We start from the raw sequence: 21,228 nt of genomic DNA, 5'->3' as shown, positions 1-21,228 counted from the left end.
CTCATCACATCTTGAAGATCATAAGATTTTAAGGGCATAAGGGTTTGTCAAGTCTTTTCAAAGTATTCCTGCAATACCATACCACACTGAATTTATTCGACGTCTATCTCTGTTTATCTATATTGTTCCTAAATAAGCATATTTGACCCCTTTGTATATAAAATATCTTCTTAGATATAGACTCAAAATAAAAAACCCACGAAAAATAAGACTTCTTAACTTCTAACCGCTATATTAGACGTGTACTTTGGCCTCCAATGAAAGTTTGTTGACCTTTTGACCTTTCCCTGACCTTGACTTGACCCTTTATATCTTCTAGATAAGGACTTCTGACGATGGACTTATCAAAATCGAAAATAAAAAAAGTACACACATGCATAAAAACACGGAAAAAATGAGCTTTCTTAACACCTTCAATGTAATTTGCCATTGAACAAAAGTTCGTTGACCTTTGACATTTCCAGTCATAACTTTTTAACGGGAGGTCAAGAGTATATGATTGTGTACACTTTTTTGTTCAGTATAACAAGACAAACAATTTGATGTGTCATTTGACAGAATTGGGGCAATTTAAAAAATTGACCCCTATTGACCACATTTTGACCCCTAACATGGTCAAGATGACCATTAGAAATTTGTCACCAAGTTGGAAGTTGTTCCTTGTGATGTCACCAATCACATAAAAGTGAAAAATCAGACTTAGCCAATTTGTCGAAGTAGCCGGTAAATCATGACATATGCTGCCTGACTAAAATACATTGAACCCATGCATATGTTGACGTTGCTGCCTTTCCATAGAAGTGATTGACAGGATAACTCGCAACTCTTTGCAAGAGCCAGCCCTGGGGTATGTTGCAGAAAGAGTTGCATTTGAATTTCTCTGACAATACCACTCAAAGGAGGAGCTATTCAATTCTCCTGACCTTCCTGGGCTGAGGCTAATCCAGGAATGTCTTCTCCTTGTGCTCTATGTTTAAATATGTGAGTCACGTAGTGTTGGTTCAATGAAAACTTCTTACCGCACACTTCACATTGATACTTCTTCTCCGCGGCGTGTACACTCTGCATGTGGACCTCAAGAACATACTTCACTCCAAACCCCTTACCACATATCATACAGACGAACGGCCGGATACCCTTATGACGCAGCTCGTGCTTCTGGAGCGGACCTTTGTCCGTGAATCCTTTGTTGCAGAAGGAGCAGAAGAAGCGCAGCTCTCTCGTCTGATGCATCCTGCGTTTATGAGCACACACCCACTTGCGGATCCGGAATCCCTTGCCGCAAATCTCGCATTTGAACGGTTTGAGGCCTGTGTGTTCCCCTTGATGGTTGGCGAGGGCACTATCTGATGCAAAGGCACGCGGACAGAGTGAACAGCGGTAGAGACGGTTCTGCTCGTGACTCTGGTAGTGTTGAAAGAAGTTACTCTCTTTCACAAAGACACGAGGGCACAGGTTACACTTATAAGTTCCTTTGTTTTCATGGACTTCCCTCTCATGCTCCAAGACTGCGGTCTTGGACCTGTATCGCCGTGGACAATGCCTACACTTGAAAGGTCTAGGTCTATTGTAGTATGTTACTGTCTTTCCCAGCATATCCTTAGGTTCTTCAGGAGTTGGTTTAGCCTTTGCAACTCTCTTTCTTGGAGCAGCCTTTGTCCCAGGATTACTGTCATTGGTTACCTTAGTCTCTCCCGGAACCTCGGCTGGCAAACCAGGATTGGGTTCTGACTTTGGAGTCTTCCTGTATTTCTTCTTCTTCCATATAGTATCTGCATCTTTGTTGTATTCCCTTTGGGTTTGTTCGTCTTTCAAACTCCCCTTCTCCTGCTTCCGACCCAGGATATGGGCCTCCCGGTTGTGACGGAGCAAGCTGTTTCTGCACTTGTACGACTTGTCGCACTTGCGGCACTTGTGGACGACTGTCTCGTGCTTGGCCATGTGCTTGGTGAGAGCCCTGGAGTTGCGTTGCTTCTCTCCGCAGATGATGCAGGTGTGCTCTTCGCTGAATTCATGAAACATGGAATGAGCTTCAAGACGGCCTTCCGTAGGAAACTTCTTGCCACAGATCGTACAGATGAACTGACCTGGGGAATAAACCTGTGACGATCCCTCCGTGGGTTCCGTCTCAATATCCTTGAATCCTGAAGAAGGTAACTCCTCTGACTTTGTGCATTCTGTCTTACATTTGACCTTCCATGTAATCACAGGTCGTAGGTCATCACTAGAGTCTTGTTCATGATCAAACTTCATGTGACGGAACATTCGTTTGGCTGTTGGGAATTGGCTCTCACAGGAGTTACACTGAAAATAGTCATCCTCTGCAACGAAAATATAAACAGCAAATGACAGAGAGTAATGAGTGAAAGACTTCATATTTAAGTTATTCATGAGACCTGAAGGCCCTAATCCACAAAGGTGGTTTTGAAAACCCACGGTTGAGTCCATGGTTTATGCAGATTTCCTGTATAAATTACGCTTATTTTACCACATACATTAAAAAAATTCCAATGCTGATGCACGCTTTTGTCAGTGCGCCAAAATTGACACCTGTTGCTGTGGTTAGATACGCTATCTTATTCATGATTCCACCTTAGTGACTTTGGGCCTAACAGTCTTAGATAATGAATACTTTATGTCCTATCCCAGTTCTTGAAAATAAAGTCGCCATGCCCTGACAAGTAATAATTTTTTTTTTTTTTTTTACAATTCAAGTTCATAACATGTAATGACTCACACCTCATGAGACAATTCACATCTGATTAACATTGTGGCAAACTCCTTCATAAGACAAGATAATCATATCATATAAAACAGGCTGGGAATGGAGGAAGCTGCTAAAAAAACGAGCTTGTAGGGTGCAGCCTCCTAATACTACAATTGAGAGTATCTCTAGCATGACCCTAAATAAATTCAGTTAATTGCTACAATCAAATTGGTATAGGAATGCCACAATAGTGACAATAACTTAGCTGTGATGATAATAACTTAGGTGCTCTTAATTTTTTAAAGACATGAGACAGAGATGCTCTTTCTACACTTTAACCCCTTTTAACGATCAACTGCAACTGTTTCAGATCGGTGAACACTGTTTAGTACTTAACAAGCTTTCAATTGTCTGCGACTGCAACGTAGCCCTAGTTCACCGGAAGTGGTGACACCGCTTGTTCAGTATCACGTTCGTACATTGATGAAAACAGTTTTGATTTAAGTCGACGTACGCGTACCAGTACACGGCATATACCACCGTGATTGCGAGCGAGCCGTGGGCCGATGCTCGGCCGGAGAATCAGGCGTAGCATCACGCTAAGAAGTATGGGACGACTGTGGGTGCAACATTTGCACTCTTGCGCAAAAAGCCGAAAAAACACAGTTGTTTTGAAATAGAACATCAATTACCTAGATCGGATATGTAGTGTCTGAAAACAGGACACACTAAATGTAATGGAAAAGCTGGTAACAAGCAGTAATTTGCAGTTTACCAGCCCTGCTGAATCAACGAAACTTGAATGTTGATGGGGCATCATTCATTTTTGCTAAGCTTGGATGACGTCATCATGTACGAACTAGCGCTCATTCGAGCGCTATGACACCGAACGTCAAAACCCTCAATACGAGTCACAGATTTGGGCAGTGAACGAGAAGGCTCCTCACAGATTACATCGCACATGCGCAGTGCTTCCAAAATTCCTAAATCTCGTACGTCCACATGGCTCGTCACGGAAAATGAAAGGTCATACTTCAATCTTTGTGAACCCCCTCCCCCCGTCTCCTGGAAAGTGTTTCGTGAAGCAGATAGCCAGCAATTTTCACTGTCTAATTTGCTCTGAGCCAATTGGATGCAAGGATGTAAGGAGGCCTAGCTAAAACAGCTTTCAGTTAAAATCACAAACTATATGTTTCTTGAAACACTGCCCTGTTCGAACTTTCAAATTTGCTTACCCTCATGATAATCCAAGTCTTTGAGAGTGCTCTTAAACCCGATGGACTCTGAATACTCTTTACTGTAGAACACTCTAAGTTCACTTCCTGGTTCAATGCACTTTGTAGTTCTGAAGTAGATCTGTCCGTAGTATTGGCATGCTTCTAGGTTCTGTTCTTGTTCGTTGCGAGCGCTCTGAACGTAGGACATCCAGATTAGTTGGTCCTTCTTCTTACCATCCATGTAGAGGAAGACTTTACCCCCAGTGCAGAGCTAGAGAAAGAGAAATAAGAAAATCTTTAATAGAACAAAATTATCATCATCTTCTTCTTCCATTGGAGACCATCCCTGCTGTGGAGTATTGCCATACTTGTGTAGTGGACTATGTACATGTAGTTTATTGAATAACTATTTAGGAGATTATGTAGCTGATTGCAGATGAAGGACTGTTTTTTTACACAGTGAAGAATTCATTGACTGATTGATTTTAAGGCTTGGTCCCACTGCACGTATGGATGCAGAGAGGACGTGAAACGGAACAGAATCTTGCCATCTGTTTGAAAACGTTATGTATCCGTCGTGTACTCTTTGCCTACGTGTTTCATACGCTTTATATTCGTCAAGCATCCGTCTACTGTGATTTCATTGTTCGCCCATTTTTTTCCATTGTCTGGAGAGGATGAAATGGATGGAGCCTCCTCAAAACTTGCATGTCTGCTGTACCCGTTATGAATACGTTTTGCGCCCACTGGCCAGTAGGACCAGGGGGGTGTTTCACAAAGATTTAAGTATGATTTAGAATCGCACTTAAATGTCTAGTTGCGCGCAGTATAAAAGGCATGCCAGCATTAGTCAGATCATGCCAAGAGGAAGCGCACTACTGCGTATTGATCAATAAGATTGCGCATTGGATATCATGTACGCGTCGACATTTAAGTGCGACCTAAGTCATACTTAAATCTTTGTGAAACACCTCCCAAGCCTTTAGGAAATAATACTGGCACTTTAAGATGACATTTGGTTTTTGTAACCAAAGAACTTAGGTAATTTAACTTTTAAAGCTTAGAGACAACAGCAGGGCCTGTAAAACACAAAGTTGTGCAATCAATCATTAAAGGTCAATGGGCAATCAAGATATCTGTTACATGTGCATTCTTTTCAAAACACTGACCAAGAGCCAATCAGAATGCAGGACTGATATTCCCTACCTCCCATGTTGATTCAGATTTGGTAGACCCTATCTCTTCATCCAGGAAATTGCCATTGTACGGTCCAAACTCCATGCCTTCATCAACATTATCTTTGGCCACAACTCCAACTATATTCTCTTTCTCGTTACGAAGATACTTGAAGGCGAGGAACTCTGGAAGCTGACCGCCCGACCTGGGTTGAACTCTGTCCCTTCTCCGGAGAGGTGGCAAGAGGCTTTTGGGTTGGGGCGTAGGCATGAGGTTAAGATGCTTTGGTTGGAGGATAGGGTTGGGAGGCTTTGGTGGGACTGCAACCTTGTCTTTCATGAGAGTCTTTGACGAGGTGTCCTGGTGTTGTCTGGGCGTGGACAACTCCAAGGGTTCGTTTAAGGTAGCATCGAGGGAGTCTCTGGAAGTCTCCGTTCTCTCGATACCAGGGTCGATATGCTGTGCGACGGTCGCATCAACGGCAAGGTTAGGGCCGGCTAGGTGAGTTGTGCTGGGAGGAATGAAGTGGGGCCGAGTTGTCGGTTGTAGGCGGTTGAGTTGCTGTTGGTGTTGCTGGTGTTGCGGGTGTTGAGGATGCTGGTTGTTGGATGATGCAAAGTGGTTGGTTGATTGCAGGAGAATGTTAGGGCTTGGTAGTATTGACCCTGAGCCTAAGAAACAAAAGGAGAGTGATAGAGAAAGAGCAAAGGATAGAAAAATAGTGATTGAGAGAGAGAGCAGAAACACAATAAAAAGAAAGAGCATGTAAAACACTGGTCAATCACATAAAAATGTTAGCACTTTCCTGTGTGTTATACAGTGCAAACGTGAAAGAGAATACAAAATGAGAGCTGACAGGAATAATTTACATCTATTATCTCATTGGTGTTATCAACACCATGATCATCATCTCCATCACCATCATCATCATCATCATCATCATCATCATCACCATCATCATCACCATCACCACCACCACCACCATCATCATCATCTTCATCATCATATTCATGTCCATCATCATCACCATCATCATCATCATCATCATTCACCACCACCATCATCATCATCATCATCACCACCATCATCATCACCACCATCATGATCATGATCATCATCACCACAACCACCACCATCATCATCACCACTACCACCACCACCATCATCAACACTACCACCACCACCACCACCATCATCACCACTACGACCACCACCACCACCATCATCATCAACACAAAAGTCATCATTGGGATATGGATCACCACCATTGCCACTGCAAACAACAGGGCTTGAATTAACCCAAGGAAACTGATCAGAGGTCTCCAATGCCCTAAGAATGGCCTTGATGCTCTTCCAAATATTTGTACACTTAGACCAAAATATGTGCCCTTTTAGTTGAGAGACCTTGCTGACCTGTGATAATCCAATGCAAGTAAACATTGAGAAGTACATTTTACTATTGATGCATCTTCTTAACAGCCTTGGATGCCACTAAAGTGAGTATATACCACCTTCCCTTTCCCTTTAAGTTCCCTATTATAATTTGGCCATGCCCCGCTTGATTCTCAATTCGAGCCCTGCACCACAATCATTAAGATTAAGTCCAAATAATAAAGTTTCGCTTATTTTTCACAAAACAGTGATGTGCACAACTAGGTGAGTCAGTCGATGATGTCCATGTATTTCTTTTGTTTTTTATTGTTTGAATTATACATTGACTGAACCATATAGTATTAAACAATGCTAATTCCACATGTTCAGGGAGGAATTAATAACGAGGAGAAAATTAGAATTTTTCATATTTCATATAATACAATACAAAAAGAAATAGTAAGTGGATGACATCATAGTCTCCTCATTTGCATACCAGCCAGGATGTGCATAACTGTTTTGTGAAATTAAGCAAAACTTTCAAATGTCTTTTAACTTTCTTATTTTACATCCCATTTTGATGATTTTTTCAGTGTTATGCTTGTTGGATTTTTCTCTTTTTATTTAAATCAACTTTTTTGGCGGTGGACTTGTCCTTTAGTACCATACCAGGCAGAAATGAATATATTATCAATTCACTGTCATTATTATTATCATTAATATGACACCTAGATCTATCCTTGTGATTTGATTGGTTGTTTGATATCGTTCATTCAGCCCATTTTACAATGACGTCATCAACCGTGCAATTTTGGATCCATACAATTTTTCCATTGCAGGCGCCACCGCGCTAGACTGCTTCAGGCACTACTCACGTTTGCAGTGCGCATGTTGTAATGACATAACAATCAACAGACCAAATTCTCACATCGACATTCATGAATTTCATATGAAAAAAAAAAATTTAGGTGTCATATAAACTAAATAATAATTTAATTTTCATTCGCGCAATGGACAGAATACTTCATTCGATGAAAGATGAAATGTATTCCATGGATCATTTCATCTTTCACCGCATGAAGTATTCTGTCCATTGCACTCATAAACATTCATTATTTGTATATTATAATTCGGGGGAATCTACAGTAGTCATCAATCAACTTGAACTTCAAAATGAAGACACTCACCCGAGTATATGGATCTAAGCATGGAAGGGTTGGCATGGCTACCAGAGAAGTCTTCCCTGTTCCTCTGAACATCCGATTGCTCCAAGACAATTGCTGGTTGCTGCAGCGAAGAGACAAGGTTCGAGTGATAGGGCAGCTGGTGCGTGAAGTGCGGCATCTGATGCTGTCTTGCATCATCTCGCTCTCCTCCAGTGAAGTATCCCTCGCGACAACTCTCTCTGTAGTTAGGATCCATTTCTCTTCCCTCACCTCAACATGCACACCGAGCTCTGAAATGAATGAATACAAAAATAATATAAATTTAAATACATGAAAAATAAGTAAAATAGATACATGTAGAGGCCTACATTACTTAAATAGATCAACAAAATAGATCAATTAATATACATAAATAAACAATTAAATGAATTTAAATAAATAAAATGCTTTTCAAAAAAGATACAGAGGGCGCAACATGTATACTGGGTATATACATGTAAGTATCATTATATATACAAAGAGATCTATAGGCTATAGGCAGCCTCACTATATACAGTCCAAATGATAAGCCACCCCTCTCTCGTTTCTTCTTCTTTGCTTTGTCGCCTTCATTGTCCTCTTTTAAGTATAATTTATCTTCATCTTCATTGTTCTCTACTAGTCCTTACTAATTTGTTTTCTTCATTCAATCATATTCTTCAGTTCATCTTTCTCTTAAATTTTAATTTAATTTTTACTCAAAGTCAAACCAGACTAAAGTCTAACAGTAACACTAACAGTTACATACAAAACAAGCTACATAAAAATTGATAGATCTAAATGACAATGTATTTTTTTCTTCAAAATCTTACTTCAATTCATATTTTTCTTCCAAATCCAAGTTCCATGAAAACATATAATGATGGGGTGTCCAAACTTCGCGCAGTTTTCAAAAATATTCATCAGGGTAACATTTTTCGACAAAATATTTATAATTTATGCAAAACCAATTCAAGAAATAGGTACCACATTGATGGCAAGATCGTAAACTATAAAATCATAGACGAAATTTTAAAGTAGGTCAAGGGGTTTCGCCGGTATCGCGATCTCAAAATCCATTCTGATCGGCGAATGCGCGCTGTGCTGGAATCCCTTCAGAAAGTGTGACCTCTGTGCTGGAAATCCCTTCAGAAAGTGTGACCTAACTTCGCGGATCAAAGTTTTTGTGGAGATTTAAACACAACTGAAGCTCAAAAAGTGAAATATTACATCAAATTGATCGGTTAGCAGTAGAGGCGCACGGCCAATATTGGAGACTGTCTCCAATGTGGGAAATTATCTCCAATATCAGAGACTTTTGTAAAGAATTTGGGTATCCAATTTCAGAGACAGTCTCCAGTTTTGGAGACTAATTTCCTTTGTTTACATTTGCGGCAAGAGGATTACCTTGGCGGCAAATAAAAATGTGATAAGCAGATTCCTCATGAAATATTACTTTCCACCAATAGAGGGCGTACACAAAAATATGCCCAAAATTCAAGTTTTTGAGCGCTTTGGTGAATACAAAAATTATTCCCACATGACTAATGATAAATAAATTAAAACTGTATGAAAATTAGTAATTTTGGTCACAAAAGTGATATTTTAATGATTTTTTAGAGTGTGTGCTCTATAATACAGCATTGCCCCCCATTGGCATACCATAGTCCTACCTGTAGATTCTCCACAGGCCAGATGGTAGCAGTGAACAAGTGGTTAGTACCACATTCAACTCACAATTTTGATGATATCTGCTTGCAAAATGGTGATATCGTGATGCTTGTTTAAAATATCATATTTCTTCAAAACGGTGACAAATTTGCCGATCTTTTGTCAATATTTTCATGAATACTGAACTCATCCTAAAGAAACTTTTGATCAAAAGTCAAAACATAATAATATTGGTCGCTTTTCACATTGGTGAAGTCAGATAATGACTGTCCGAGAAGTATGGACACACCCGAAGTTTGGACTCACTGCCGTAGGCGTAGGCATACCTCAAATTTGTTTTTTTAATACTTTTTTTATAGATCTAGGCCAATTTGTTTTAGTTTTACACAAAGGCAGTGTATACAGCCACACGCGTGTGTCTTTACCATCCAGCCACACGCGTGTGGTTATATCCAGAACACCTATCTGTGGATACCGCCACACGCCGCCAGTAATAACAGTAAAACGCGTATGTAGGTCTGACCGTCTATATCACGATCAAAATAACCTCATTTCTTCATTAAATTCTTACATTCTAAACCACTCTGATTTCTTTAAATTGTTTCAATTTCATTCTCACCGTCTTCTTTCCTTGCTTTTCTTGTCTTGTTACAAAAGGCCGCCTGTTAAATAGCAAATTTCCACACTTTTTCTACTTGTGCCGATTCTCTACTGACTCTAGGGCCTAGGCTATGTGCGCGTACGTACGAAACCCAAACTGTGTTTGTCTACTACTGCGCTGCGCTAACGCTGTATGGGTCTGCCACCGCGAAGGAAGCCAGAATCGACACAAGTAGAAAAAGAGAATTTGCTGTTTAAGTTTTAAACAGACGACCGTTTGTAACAAGACAAGAAAAGCAAGGAGAGTTTGATAACTACCCTAGCCTATAGGCTAGGGGAATAGGAACAGAGAAAAACAGCTTAAGTGAGTCTGAGTATTACTGTTACTTGTTAGATCGTATGGCCGCTAATGCCATAGCCTTTAAGTTTAACAGGCTGTAAATCATTGTGGCTAGATGGTGGCAATGCAAATGCAAGTTTGTCACACGATTCACAAACACAATTTTACACATGTGGGAACATTCAAATCTAATCTGACTGTGCCCAACTCAATTTCTGCACCGGTTAAAATAGACTTGCAGAGGATTTAAACTCACGAAAATGATCACAATGGTACAAATGTATATTTCTGCAGAGATTCTTGAAATTACGACCATTTTCAGACACAAATATTGTATAAACTTAACTATTTCTCTTCACTTGACAGTTCAGTGTCCTTTTTAGCTCTCTCAGCAGCCATACACTGCGCATGCGTCGCTACCGAAAAAAATTGTTTCATTATTCAGTGTGTTGGATCAGCATTTTTTCTTTGTTTTGGACATCTCACGCAGATAAGGTAAGTACATGAAAATTTGGGTTATTTGGTAACCAATGAAAAAAAATTGCCAAAAAGGTAATAATAAGCTTGATTGCCTTCGTACCAGCTACGAACAGACACTGCGAACTTGAAGTTGAACGGAGCGGAGTGAGACCTGAAATGCATGCGCGAGTCCTCTCCCATCCCCCACGCTGCCCCGCGCCTGCGGCCTGGCTGTGGGATGGGGTCGCGCTGGCTGGGATGGGCAGGGTGAGGGCCGCCGCCGCCGCTGCTGGGTCGAAACTTGATTAGCCTTGAATGAAGGCTTGCCTTGAGAAGTTGAGGACTCTGTGATGATATTTGTAAATATTTTCAAATATAATTTTTCATCACGGAGCCTAGTTGAAAACCTTCCCATAGACCCTAGGCTAAGGCTAAGGGCCTTAAGGATTTGCCTTAGCGAGACTAGACCAAAAGTTTCGGTCTCGACTCGGCTCTGTTCAGCTGAACTCCGTGGCGTTGGCTTCACTCATTACACTACAGAGTCAGACACTGAAGTTGCCGCGATCTGTACAGGGGACTCAATGGCCATATATGTTTATGTACTTAACTTAAGATCGGATAAAATGGGAAAGTGAATTTGCGCGACAGCCGAGGTAAGTCACTGTTTTTGTTCCTTTTATTTTAACTCGATTTTTCTCCGATTTTTGGCAATTAATGCCAAGAGGGAATATTAATTTGCATTTTGGTCGCGTTTATTTTCAAAATTTGTATTCATTAAAGACAAAAATTGGCATAATCGTGATATAGTCCCCAAATCCAGAAGTGGGGATTATTACTATTAGAATTACATACCTACCAGAAACCATCTACTGAAAATCACTTCCTTTCTCCAGAACACAGTCCCCAACTCTCGCACAACTATGTGGCAAAATGATAACACACACAAATGAAACACACAGTATATAAACACTAGGGTTCTCTCCCTATTATATACTCGTGATACAGTCCCCACTCAATGGGAAAATCAAGTTCGATTTTCACGGCGGTGGGGACAGTTTCAACGGTATAGTATACTCGTGATCCAGTCCCCACGCTATGGGATACACAGTTCGCTTTGTACGCAGTGGGGACAGTTCCAACAGTATAGCTATACTCGTGATACCAGGGAAGTGTTATGTTATCTACATAACACTTCCCTGGTGATACCATCCCCACGCTATGGGATACACAGTTCGTTTGGCACGCAGTGGGGATAGCTCCAACAGTATATATACTCATGATACCGTCCCGCCACAACATCGAAGCGTGCTCGTTCAACAAGAGGATGGGGACAGTTTCCCGATGCAACGTGACAAGGATAAAACACATTTGGGTATGGTTGCGGAAGTTGGGGAGGGGGGGGTTCCCAATGCAATGTGACAAGGAAAAAGCACCGGCCTTTGGGTAAGTACAGGAGCCGCGAAGGGGGGGGGGGGGCTTTAGCTCCTACCTTTTCCAAAAAAAATGTGACCATAGGATATGGTCAGCCCCCCCCATTTTGAAAACCGTTCCGCGGCCCCTGTATTATTACGATAATCATCATCATTATTGGTAATATTATATTATCATTATTATTATTATTATTCATTATTACTATCATCATCATTATTATTCTTTATTTATTGTTATTATTATCAAAATAATTATATCATTATTATAGATATTTTTTATCATTGAAAATATGCCCCTTCCATACATTCCGTTTCTTGTATTTCATTTAATTCCTTCAAATAAAATCGCTGTAGACTCATAACGCTTGGTATTATTATCATAATTGTTATCATTATTATTGTCCCTTTTTCTTACTGTCATGTATTTTAACTTATTATTGTTATTATAATTTCATTTTAGTTAATTCCTACTATTATGTATATTTACTTATTGTTATTATAATTTCGCTTTAATATTATTATTCTTTTATTATTTCCTATAACAATGATTATTCTTATTATTTTTTATTATTACCATTGTCATTATTATCATTAACTTATTTATCATAATCATAATTATCACTATCATAATTATTATCAACATCATTATTGATATTCTTTATTATCAAATTACCCTCATCATTATCATTATTTTTGTTATCATTACCTTGCTTTTCATTTCCCTCACACATTTGTATTGATTCCTTTATTGTTTTGTGGTTGACTCTTCGTGTCATTCTTAATTCATTCATTCTTGCCCCCACCCCCACTTCCGAGTTTGCTGTTGGAGCCCTTGCACTTTCTCCCTCATTGTTGTACTTTCTTCCTTTCCCCTTCTTTCTTTCTCCTCTATTTCTTTCCTTCTTCATTCTTTTTGTACTTTCATTCAACATGGCCGTATGAAGAATTTGATATGTGTAAACTTTTGGGGACAAAACTAAAACGCGAGGGAGCAAAGCGACTTGCCCCACTGCCTCCTTAAAGTTATTGAAGCATGAAGGAAGCTGACAAGAAGATAGACCTGGAAACTCGACTGCTAATTCAGCATTCTTCCAGTATTTGCGGTAAGGTAAAAAGATCGAAAATTTGAGGTTTCTTACCAGACCGATCTGGTGTAGCCTTGATCCATTTGTAAATAAAGCAAATACTATAAGCTTGACCCTTGAACATGTACCTAGACCCTACATGTACCTAGACCCTACATGTACCTTACCTTACCTGAACCGCAAATACCGGTACTGGAAGAATGCTGAATTAGCAGTTGAATTGATGTACCTTCGATAGCGATGTTACAAAATGCCGTTTTGAAGAACATTTTATAGATTAAATTATTATTTAACAAATAATAAAATTTGAAACTTGATTATAAACAATTATAATAATATTACTTATAATCATGTATTAAATGATAAATATAAAATCCCATTCAGGCATCGTTCCTTTGCTAAATTTTCCCTTTAAGAGTACAGGATTATAATATGAAATCATGTATTTGTAAACTACTTGTATTTACAGACTTTAAAATATACTTTCACTTTCAGATGAATGAGGTGTTTGGAACTTCCACAGACTCACTGAGAGAGACTCCGAGCAATCCATGACTTCCAAGCTATTAGTTATTCCTGGCTCAGAATCTTCACCCACAATCATGGCTGAGCAAAGAGCGCTTCACCAGGAACTGTCTGCTGATCATTCATCCAAAGAACTACTACCTGTTGTCATCAAGCAAGAATTTCCTGACGATGATCACCCTTGCTCCAGCACGACTGAGGGATCATCAGGTTGGTCTAGCCAGGGATGCTCAGGCCAGATCCTCAAACAAATGCTACTTGCCGCTCCTGGGTTAGGACAGCAAGGTTCAGCTCCAGGTACCACCCATAGTGGTCTTCCAGGACAATCTTCTCACAACTCTGTAGCATCGGAAGACCCAGGTCAAGCTGATCCCAGTAGCAAAGAAACTTTTTTCATTCTCTCTTCAGGTGGTATTGACGATATTAGTAAACATCTTGGGAAAGGAGTTGATACCCCTGTAGTTGGAGTCATGGGCTCAGCTGAAAATACATCAACAAAAGTAGTGTCCAGTGGACCAGCTCTGCTTCCTCAGAGGGAGCCCGGGACACAGTGCGAGTACGGACAATTACAGTCCCATCATCAAGAATCACATAGTCAGGGTGTGATGCAAATTGTCCCAGTAGTCAGCCGTTTTGGGACTTCCCTGCTTACAAATAGGACAGTTGGCCTGCCGGAGCCCACCTTGCTATTTGTTACTCCGGACGCCACACTGGAAGGAATGAAGAAGGATAGTACTGGAGGAGCTGTGAATAGTCAGAGTCATGTTGAACCCGTCAAGAGAGAAGGAGATGATCAAAGCATGGTGAGACTATGAAGAATTAAACCAATAACATTAATAATATTAGCAGCATACACCATGTACCAGGCATGGGCATTAGCGCAGAGGATTATCTTTTGGGTTTTTTTGGGGGGAAACAAAGATGTCCTCCCCTCCCCCCACCCATGAACAGAAGACAATCATTTGCGCTGAGGCCCATTATGAAAACTGCAAAAAAAATTATTTCAACTTATATTGGAGGATTTTTATGACAAAAAGTTAAATGACTGGAAATTCTTTTTAAAGACTGAAGAAAAAAAAAACATTACAGTATAGTTACAACATGAATTCAGTAACTGCAAGTGATCTTTCGATTATGAAGAGTTTAAAAAGTACAACCCACTAGTTGCAACATTTCGGCAATCATCATTTGATATGATGATTGATCCATAGCAGTCATCTATTCATCTAAGGCTGATTGAAATGGAAAGCAGAGACTTCATTGAAATTGTTTATGCACTATAAAAATTAGTGCTTATTGGCTACTCTCTCCATTTTTTTTTCAAGTCTTGATTCGAGCTTTCAAATCATTTCAAAATTTTAATATATTCCTTTCATTTATTACATGTCTTTGAACTTTGTATTTTTCCTTGTAGTCATTATGATAATTGTTCTATTCTTCATTGATGTTAAAACAGGAAACTGAAGCTGACTGGCGTTGGTACAATTCATCGCAGCAAGAAGGAGGAGGATGGTTGGAGGATGAAGAGGACAAGAAGGAGGAGGTGGAAAAGAAGAAGGTGAAAAAGAAGAGGGATAAAAAGGAAAAGAACAATGCCAAACTTGACAGTATTCATGATGATGAAGATGACGAGAGCATGGAGTTTACGATAGGGGATGTAGAAACGGATGATGAAGATGATTATGAGATAGATGATTATGATGATGAGGAGGAGGAAATAGATGACTTTGATGAAGATGAAGAGGAGGAAGAAGAGAACCAAATCGATGAGGAGGATAGCTTCCGAGATTGGGAACTGGATGAGATAGAAACGGATGATGATGATGAAGACAGAGACATGGATGTTCCTCCGTTGCCTCAAGGCTTCTGGTATAAGTTCTCCTCCGGTGACGGTGAAGATATATCGGCACCCCACGAGAGATTGATCGTTGGCGAGTCGGATCAGAGTAGAGCTATCGTTGGAGTGACGGCCGAAGACAAGCCGATTGTTGGGTCAGCTTCGAAGCAGAAGATCGTCTTCGGAGTGACTGCAGAGGAGGAGATCCCAGCGGAGAAGACCTATGGACCCCTGGAGGGTTGTCTGGTAGCAGAGGATGAGGGATGTTTATCACCATCATCTTGGGAGGTGAGATATGGGGGCAGTGATGCAGAGATGAGGGATTGATTGTACAATTGATTTCCTTGGTGGAATAAAAATGTGTACTGTGATCAATTCCTGAGCTCTTGTGTTGCAAATCACCAGTCAAAAATGAATAGATTGTCTCCAAAAAGGAATTAATAATAATAATAATAATTAGCACTTATATCGCACCAAATCCACTCTGTAGAGCGCTCAAGGCACTCTAGGAAATCATAAAAGAAATTAAGAAGAATTGAAGAGAAATGTTATAAGGTATTGTTTAAAAGTTTCAGAGGTCAAGCACTGTTGTATGTTTTCAGGGAGGCTATTCCATAACTTGGAGGATGAGTGAACAAATGATATTGCCCCCCAGGTTTTGGAAACTTTGGGATTAACAAGAGAACTGAAAGAGGACGAACAGAAGGATCTTGAAGGGGTATAACTTTGATCGATGAAATGAGGTACTGGGGATAAGAGCCATGGAGTTAACAACATGGAATTAACTCCCATCTCGATGGAAAAACTTATTATTGTAATGAATTATGTTGACCATACTTTGGTAAAAGGAACTAAGTTGCAACCTGTCAGAACACTGTAAAATAAGTGGAAATATGATATTTATTGGTTATAATATTTAATCACATTGTTATTGATTATTGCATGTTTAGTTATTGTTGTATAAGGATCAGCAGCTGCGCAGGCTGAAATGTTAAATTCACAATTAAATTATGAGATGCATTGTTATGTTACGAGTGTCCCAGAGGATTTCCATGAACAATTTTTTAAATTTAAATGGCAAAGAAATACATGTGAAATATAAAACAACAAAATACATATTCCTAAGAAAATTAAAGTGCAAGTCAACCCCAGCAAAAATGTTGATTCGAACGGAAAGAGAAAATTCAAGCTACATGTAGTATATCACCAAATATTTCATTTGTCCCGGTAGAGCTGAATCTCTTTGTAACTCTCTTGGCAAAGTGGCGTGGAGTTGTTATTAAGGGCAAGTCCACCAAAACAAAAAGGGGATTTGAATAAAAGAAAAATATCCAACAAGCAAACTGCTTTAAAACAAATTTCGGATTTATAATGAAATTTTGACATTTTATAGTTTCTCTTTTTCACAAATCAGTTGTAGGCCTATGCTTGATACTTTTATATATATGCAAATGAGAGAGTTACATGTATCTCATGATTATCTTAACGTGGAGCGTTGTGGCTCAGTGGATTCATCTCCGGACTTTGAAACAGAGGGTCGTGAGTTCGAATTCCAGCCATGGCGTAATTTCCTTTGGCAAGAAATTTATCCACATTGTGCTGCACTTGACCCAGGTGAGGTGAATGGGTACCCGGTAGGACCCAGGTGAGGTGAATGGGTACTCGGTAGGAAGAAATTCCTTGAATGCTCGAGCGCCCGATCAAGGTAGCCATGCTAAAGCTGGAGTAATAAAATACATGTACATGTAGCAGGGCCCACTGGGAGGACAGTTTTCGGAACTAAAGTGGCTACCCTGGGTAAATATGCCATTATTATTATTATCTTTTGACAATAGCTATGCATCAAAGGAAGCGCACTGCTTTACATTGATGGGGGCTCTGACTGGCTCTCTCACATCCGGTGCACACGAAGCCCATCTGATCAGAACATCGAAGCTCTACAACGCTATGGAGAGATCTACTTCAGAACTACAAAGTGCATTGAACCAGGAAGTGAGCTGAGGGTTTTCTACAGCGAGGAGTATTCGAAGCGTGTGGGCTTCAACACTAAACTCAAAGATCTCACATTTCACACAGGTCTGTCAAGTTGAGTGTTGGTGGAAATCGCCCTGATAATTGAATGATAGTAGGATGAGGGATACAGGACCTGGTTTCATAGAACTAGATACCAATCGTAAAATGATACCATTCTGTGAGAATGAAGTTCTATAACATTGTGTTGGCTTTATGAAACTGAAGGAATCAACCTTCTAGGGCCCGTTGCAGAAAGAGTTTAAATGCAAGTCAAAAAATCAATCGCAAGTCCAAAATGCACACTGTTGATTGGTTGAAAATCAAGTTGCGCATGATTTGTAAAGTTGCGATCGATTGCAACTCTTTCTGCAACGGGCCCCTGATAAATAGAATTTCATTATCCTATAACATTACATGTAGCTTGTAACTTCCTACATTGATAATATTTTTATTCTTTGCTTGTTGGTTATTTATTATTTATTCTTTGAAAGGATATGAGTGATATTATTGATATTATTGAGTATTGCCTTAAAAAAATTTCATGTTAAATTATAAACCATTCATTATGTCAGATTTTTATTCATTTATTCTTTTCTTCATCCAAAAATTTGTTCATTTAATGGAGAAATTATATCTTCCTGTCACTCATTTTAATATTCATTCATTCATCCATTGATTATTTATTCTTTGTTCATCTATTCATCATTCTTTCATATGTTCATTCAGACATTCATTAATCCATTCATCCACCCACCCACTTTCTCATCCAGTCTTTCATTTAGTTGCTCATTCATTCATTCATTATTGTATGCATGTGCATCAGTTTGAGCTTTGTCATACATGTAGATGTACTTTTTCTCATCTTTTCAAACGTTATCACTCCTTTACAGATTTGAATGCATATTCCTGCCCCAAGTGTGAGATTCACTACACCAATCCCAAACTGATGCTACGGCACATCAAATTATCTCACCAAACCAAACAATCATTGACCGACCTTCGACCTCTCATTACCTTGGAAACAAGACGTAAAGCGAGCAATCAGAAGCCTTTGGAGAGAGCGCTGTTGAATGAAGGAAAGATGTACCGTGTATACAGAGATCAGGAGATGAATTTACAGGTGAAACCCAAAAATCCGAACGATAGAACATCTACCAGGAATCAACCTCCTAAGGGAAACCATGAAAGGAACACGGATGGGGGGCCTAACCCCACGCCAACGAAAGAGTTCCTTTGCAAAATTTGTTCTAAGACATTTCCCACGGAAGGCAGGCTGAGAGCTCACAAGGCGTTTCATGATCTTACGGATGACTGCGAGGAAACGAATACCCCCGAGAGTAGCCACGAAAAGAATGTTGAGGATCATCAAAAAGCTGTGTTCCAGTGCGAGCTGTGTAATAAGATATACCGATCACAGGCCTCACTGGATTCCCACAAGACGCTTAAGCACATCAAGAAAAACAAGTACCACTCCTGCAATGTGTGCCGGGTGAGGTTCAGGTACAAAAAACAGTTGAAAGATCACAAAGCAGAGCATTACAGAGAAAAAGTAAGAAGTCAATTACAGTCTTTATATCGGGATCGTTTGATTGCGGATCCTAGTCACCCTCAGAAGGACAAAGCGAATAGAGTCGTAGAGGTCGATGCGGGTGAAGGTAAAAGAGCAGGACGGTTGATAGGAAATAAGGATGGTATGAGCAACTCTGGTCAAGGTCAAAAGATGGCACTACAGGGAGAAAAGACGATGAAGAATGTCATTGACTCAGTCTGGGGAGAAAGGGAGGACGGAAAGCCGAGTAAAACTGGTAAATCAAAGAATGCTGTAGATGTTTTTGAGGAAGGGAGTCAATGGAACAGTCAGGTGACAGGTCGTGTAGTAGAACTTGAGAGTGATCATGCGACAAGAACTCGACCGATAGTGCAAGAGAGAGAACTCTCAGTGAATGAGATTGTTGATTCCGTGATGAGGAATGCTCATGAACGTAAGGTTGACCATCTGAAAAGAAGAAGGGAAGAGGGATGGGTGGAAAAACCGAGAAAGGGAGGAGATGATGTGGTTGTTGTCAGTGATGACAGTGGAGATCAGCAAACATTGCAGATGAGAAAACATGGAAAGGAACTAGATCAAAATCATGTCAGAACTCAACAGAGGGCGCTGCAGAGGAATAACGTGATTAAAGGTATAGGAGAGTCTGTGGGTGGAAGCAGGAAACAGTGTACAAAGGATTTGTCCAGAGCAGTGGACAAGAGTACTTCACAGGAAGATAGAGTGGGTGCTTCTAACAATGACATGCTTGGGAAGAGACCAAACTACTTTGAGAACTCTGAGTTGAAATACAAATGTAGACATTGTTCGAGAATGTACTCCTCTTTTTCAATGATGCGTGTTCACGAGAAGGAGATGCACGGGGGCGAGTGTCGGTACAAGTGCCAGCATTGTCCAAAGCAGTTCATGGAGCGTTCCCGCTACGAAAACCACCTACAGAAACATAATACAGACAAAATCTTCAAGTGTACAGAGTGTCCCCGCTCCTTCGCGTCTGAAAGTGCGTTGAGGAATCACCAGGGGGAGCACACGGGCCTGAAGCCGTTCAAATGCCCTCTCTGCGGGAAGGGCTTCGCGAGGCACGAGTTTGTCAACGCTCACATACGGAGACTCCACCAGGTCGTGGAACTCAAGCACCCTTGTAAGCAGTGCAACAAGCGCTTTGCAACGAGCTGGGACTTGAAGAAGCACGAACGCCGACATGCCGGGTACCGCCCATTCAAGTGTGAGATCTGTGGGAATGCTTTCACCGCCAAGCATTCGCTACAGTGTCACATGCAAGCCGTCCATGAGAAGTTGAAACCGTACCGTTGTGATATATGTGGAAAGTGCTCTAGTCTCAGTCACCATCACAATGCTCATCTATTACAACATAAGAAGAAGGGTGAATATAAACCAGAAGATGTGCATCATACGACCAAAGACATGTAATTATAAACCAGGGTGCTACCTAAGCACTTGCCCGTTTGCCCGGGGCAAGTAAAAGTTAAAGTCAGGCAAGTGTTTTGAAGTAAAGACCAAAACTACTTGCCCAAAATGGGTAAGCAAAAAATTCTCACAGAATTACCAAATTAGGGCCGATATGATATATTGACCCTAATTTTGGTCATGGTGGGCAAGATTAAATCACTTAGGAAAAAAGGAAATGCAAGTACAAGGTACATCAGTTCATGTCAAAAGAGAGAACGAAAATGTCAATGGTTTATAAAACCACAATATTTTCTTTTGAAGAGGTAAAACTTTGTTTTTAAGGATTTTTTCGGGCAAGCGAAATAGATTTTCAGGCAAGTATATTCCAACAGTCCAACTGTTTAAAAATTTACTTGCCCAACAGGGAAAGTGCATCTAAAATATTATGTAGCACCCTGTAAACTTTTAAACACCATTGAGGTGAATGAGGAGATTCTAAGCTTTACAATGATAGTCATTTATATTGTATTTGTGATTAAGGTATGATAAATTACCTCTAATTCTCTCTTTTTTTCTGGGACGCACTGTATACATAAGAAACCAAATGCATTATGTAACAAAGACTCTTAATGAAAAAATTGCAGGTAATTAAACTGA

General features: G+C 40.1%; 2 protein-coding genes across 3 annotated transcripts; one reads left to right on the top strand and one right to left on the bottom strand.

Moving 5' to 3' along the window:
* Nucleotides 1-761: 761 nt before the first annotated feature.
* LOC121419822 (histone-lysine N-methyltransferase PRDM9-like) lies at nt 762-10,915 on the bottom strand. 2 transcript variants are annotated; one of them, XM_041614285.1, is made up of 5 exons: nt 10,847-10,915; nt 7,659-7,927; nt 5,131-5,771; nt 3,943-4,195; nt 762-2,321 (listed from the first exon to the last, which is right to left on the bottom strand). In XM_041614285.1, the coding sequence occupies exons 2-5, from the start codon at nt 7,891-7,893 to the stop codon at nt 910-912; spliced, it is 2,541 nt and encodes an 846-aa protein (XP_041470219.1). In that variant the 5' UTR covers nt 7,894-7,927; nt 10,847-10,915; the 3' UTR covers nt 762-909. The 2 variants fall into 2 exon arrangements, with proteins under 2 accessions (XP_041470219.1, XP_041470218.1); XM_041614284.1 differs by lacking the exon at nt 10,847-10,915 and adding an exon at nt 10,613-10,693.
* On the top strand, nt 10,672-20,823 carry LOC121419820. Its single transcript, XM_041614283.1, has 5 exons — nt 10,672-10,761; nt 13,736-14,568; nt 15,222-15,890; nt 17,438-17,678; nt 18,506-20,823. The coding sequence occupies exons 2-5, from the start codon at nt 13,792-13,794 to the stop codon at nt 20,590-20,592; spliced, it is 3,774 nt and encodes a 1,257-aa protein (XP_041470217.1). The 5' UTR covers nt 10,672-10,761; nt 13,736-13,791; the 3' UTR covers nt 20,593-20,823.
* Nucleotides 20,824-21,228: the final 405 nt, after the last annotated feature.

The sequence above is a fragment of the Lytechinus variegatus genome, chromosome 8 (assembly GCF_018143015.1).
Source record: "Lytechinus variegatus isolate NC3 chromosome 8, Lvar_3.0, whole genome shotgun sequence".
In the NCBI taxonomy this organism is placed as follows: domain Eukaryota; kingdom Metazoa; phylum Echinodermata; class Echinoidea; order Temnopleuroida; family Toxopneustidae; genus Lytechinus; species Lytechinus variegatus.
This window is presented reverse-complemented; position numbering and strand designations above follow the sequence as displayed.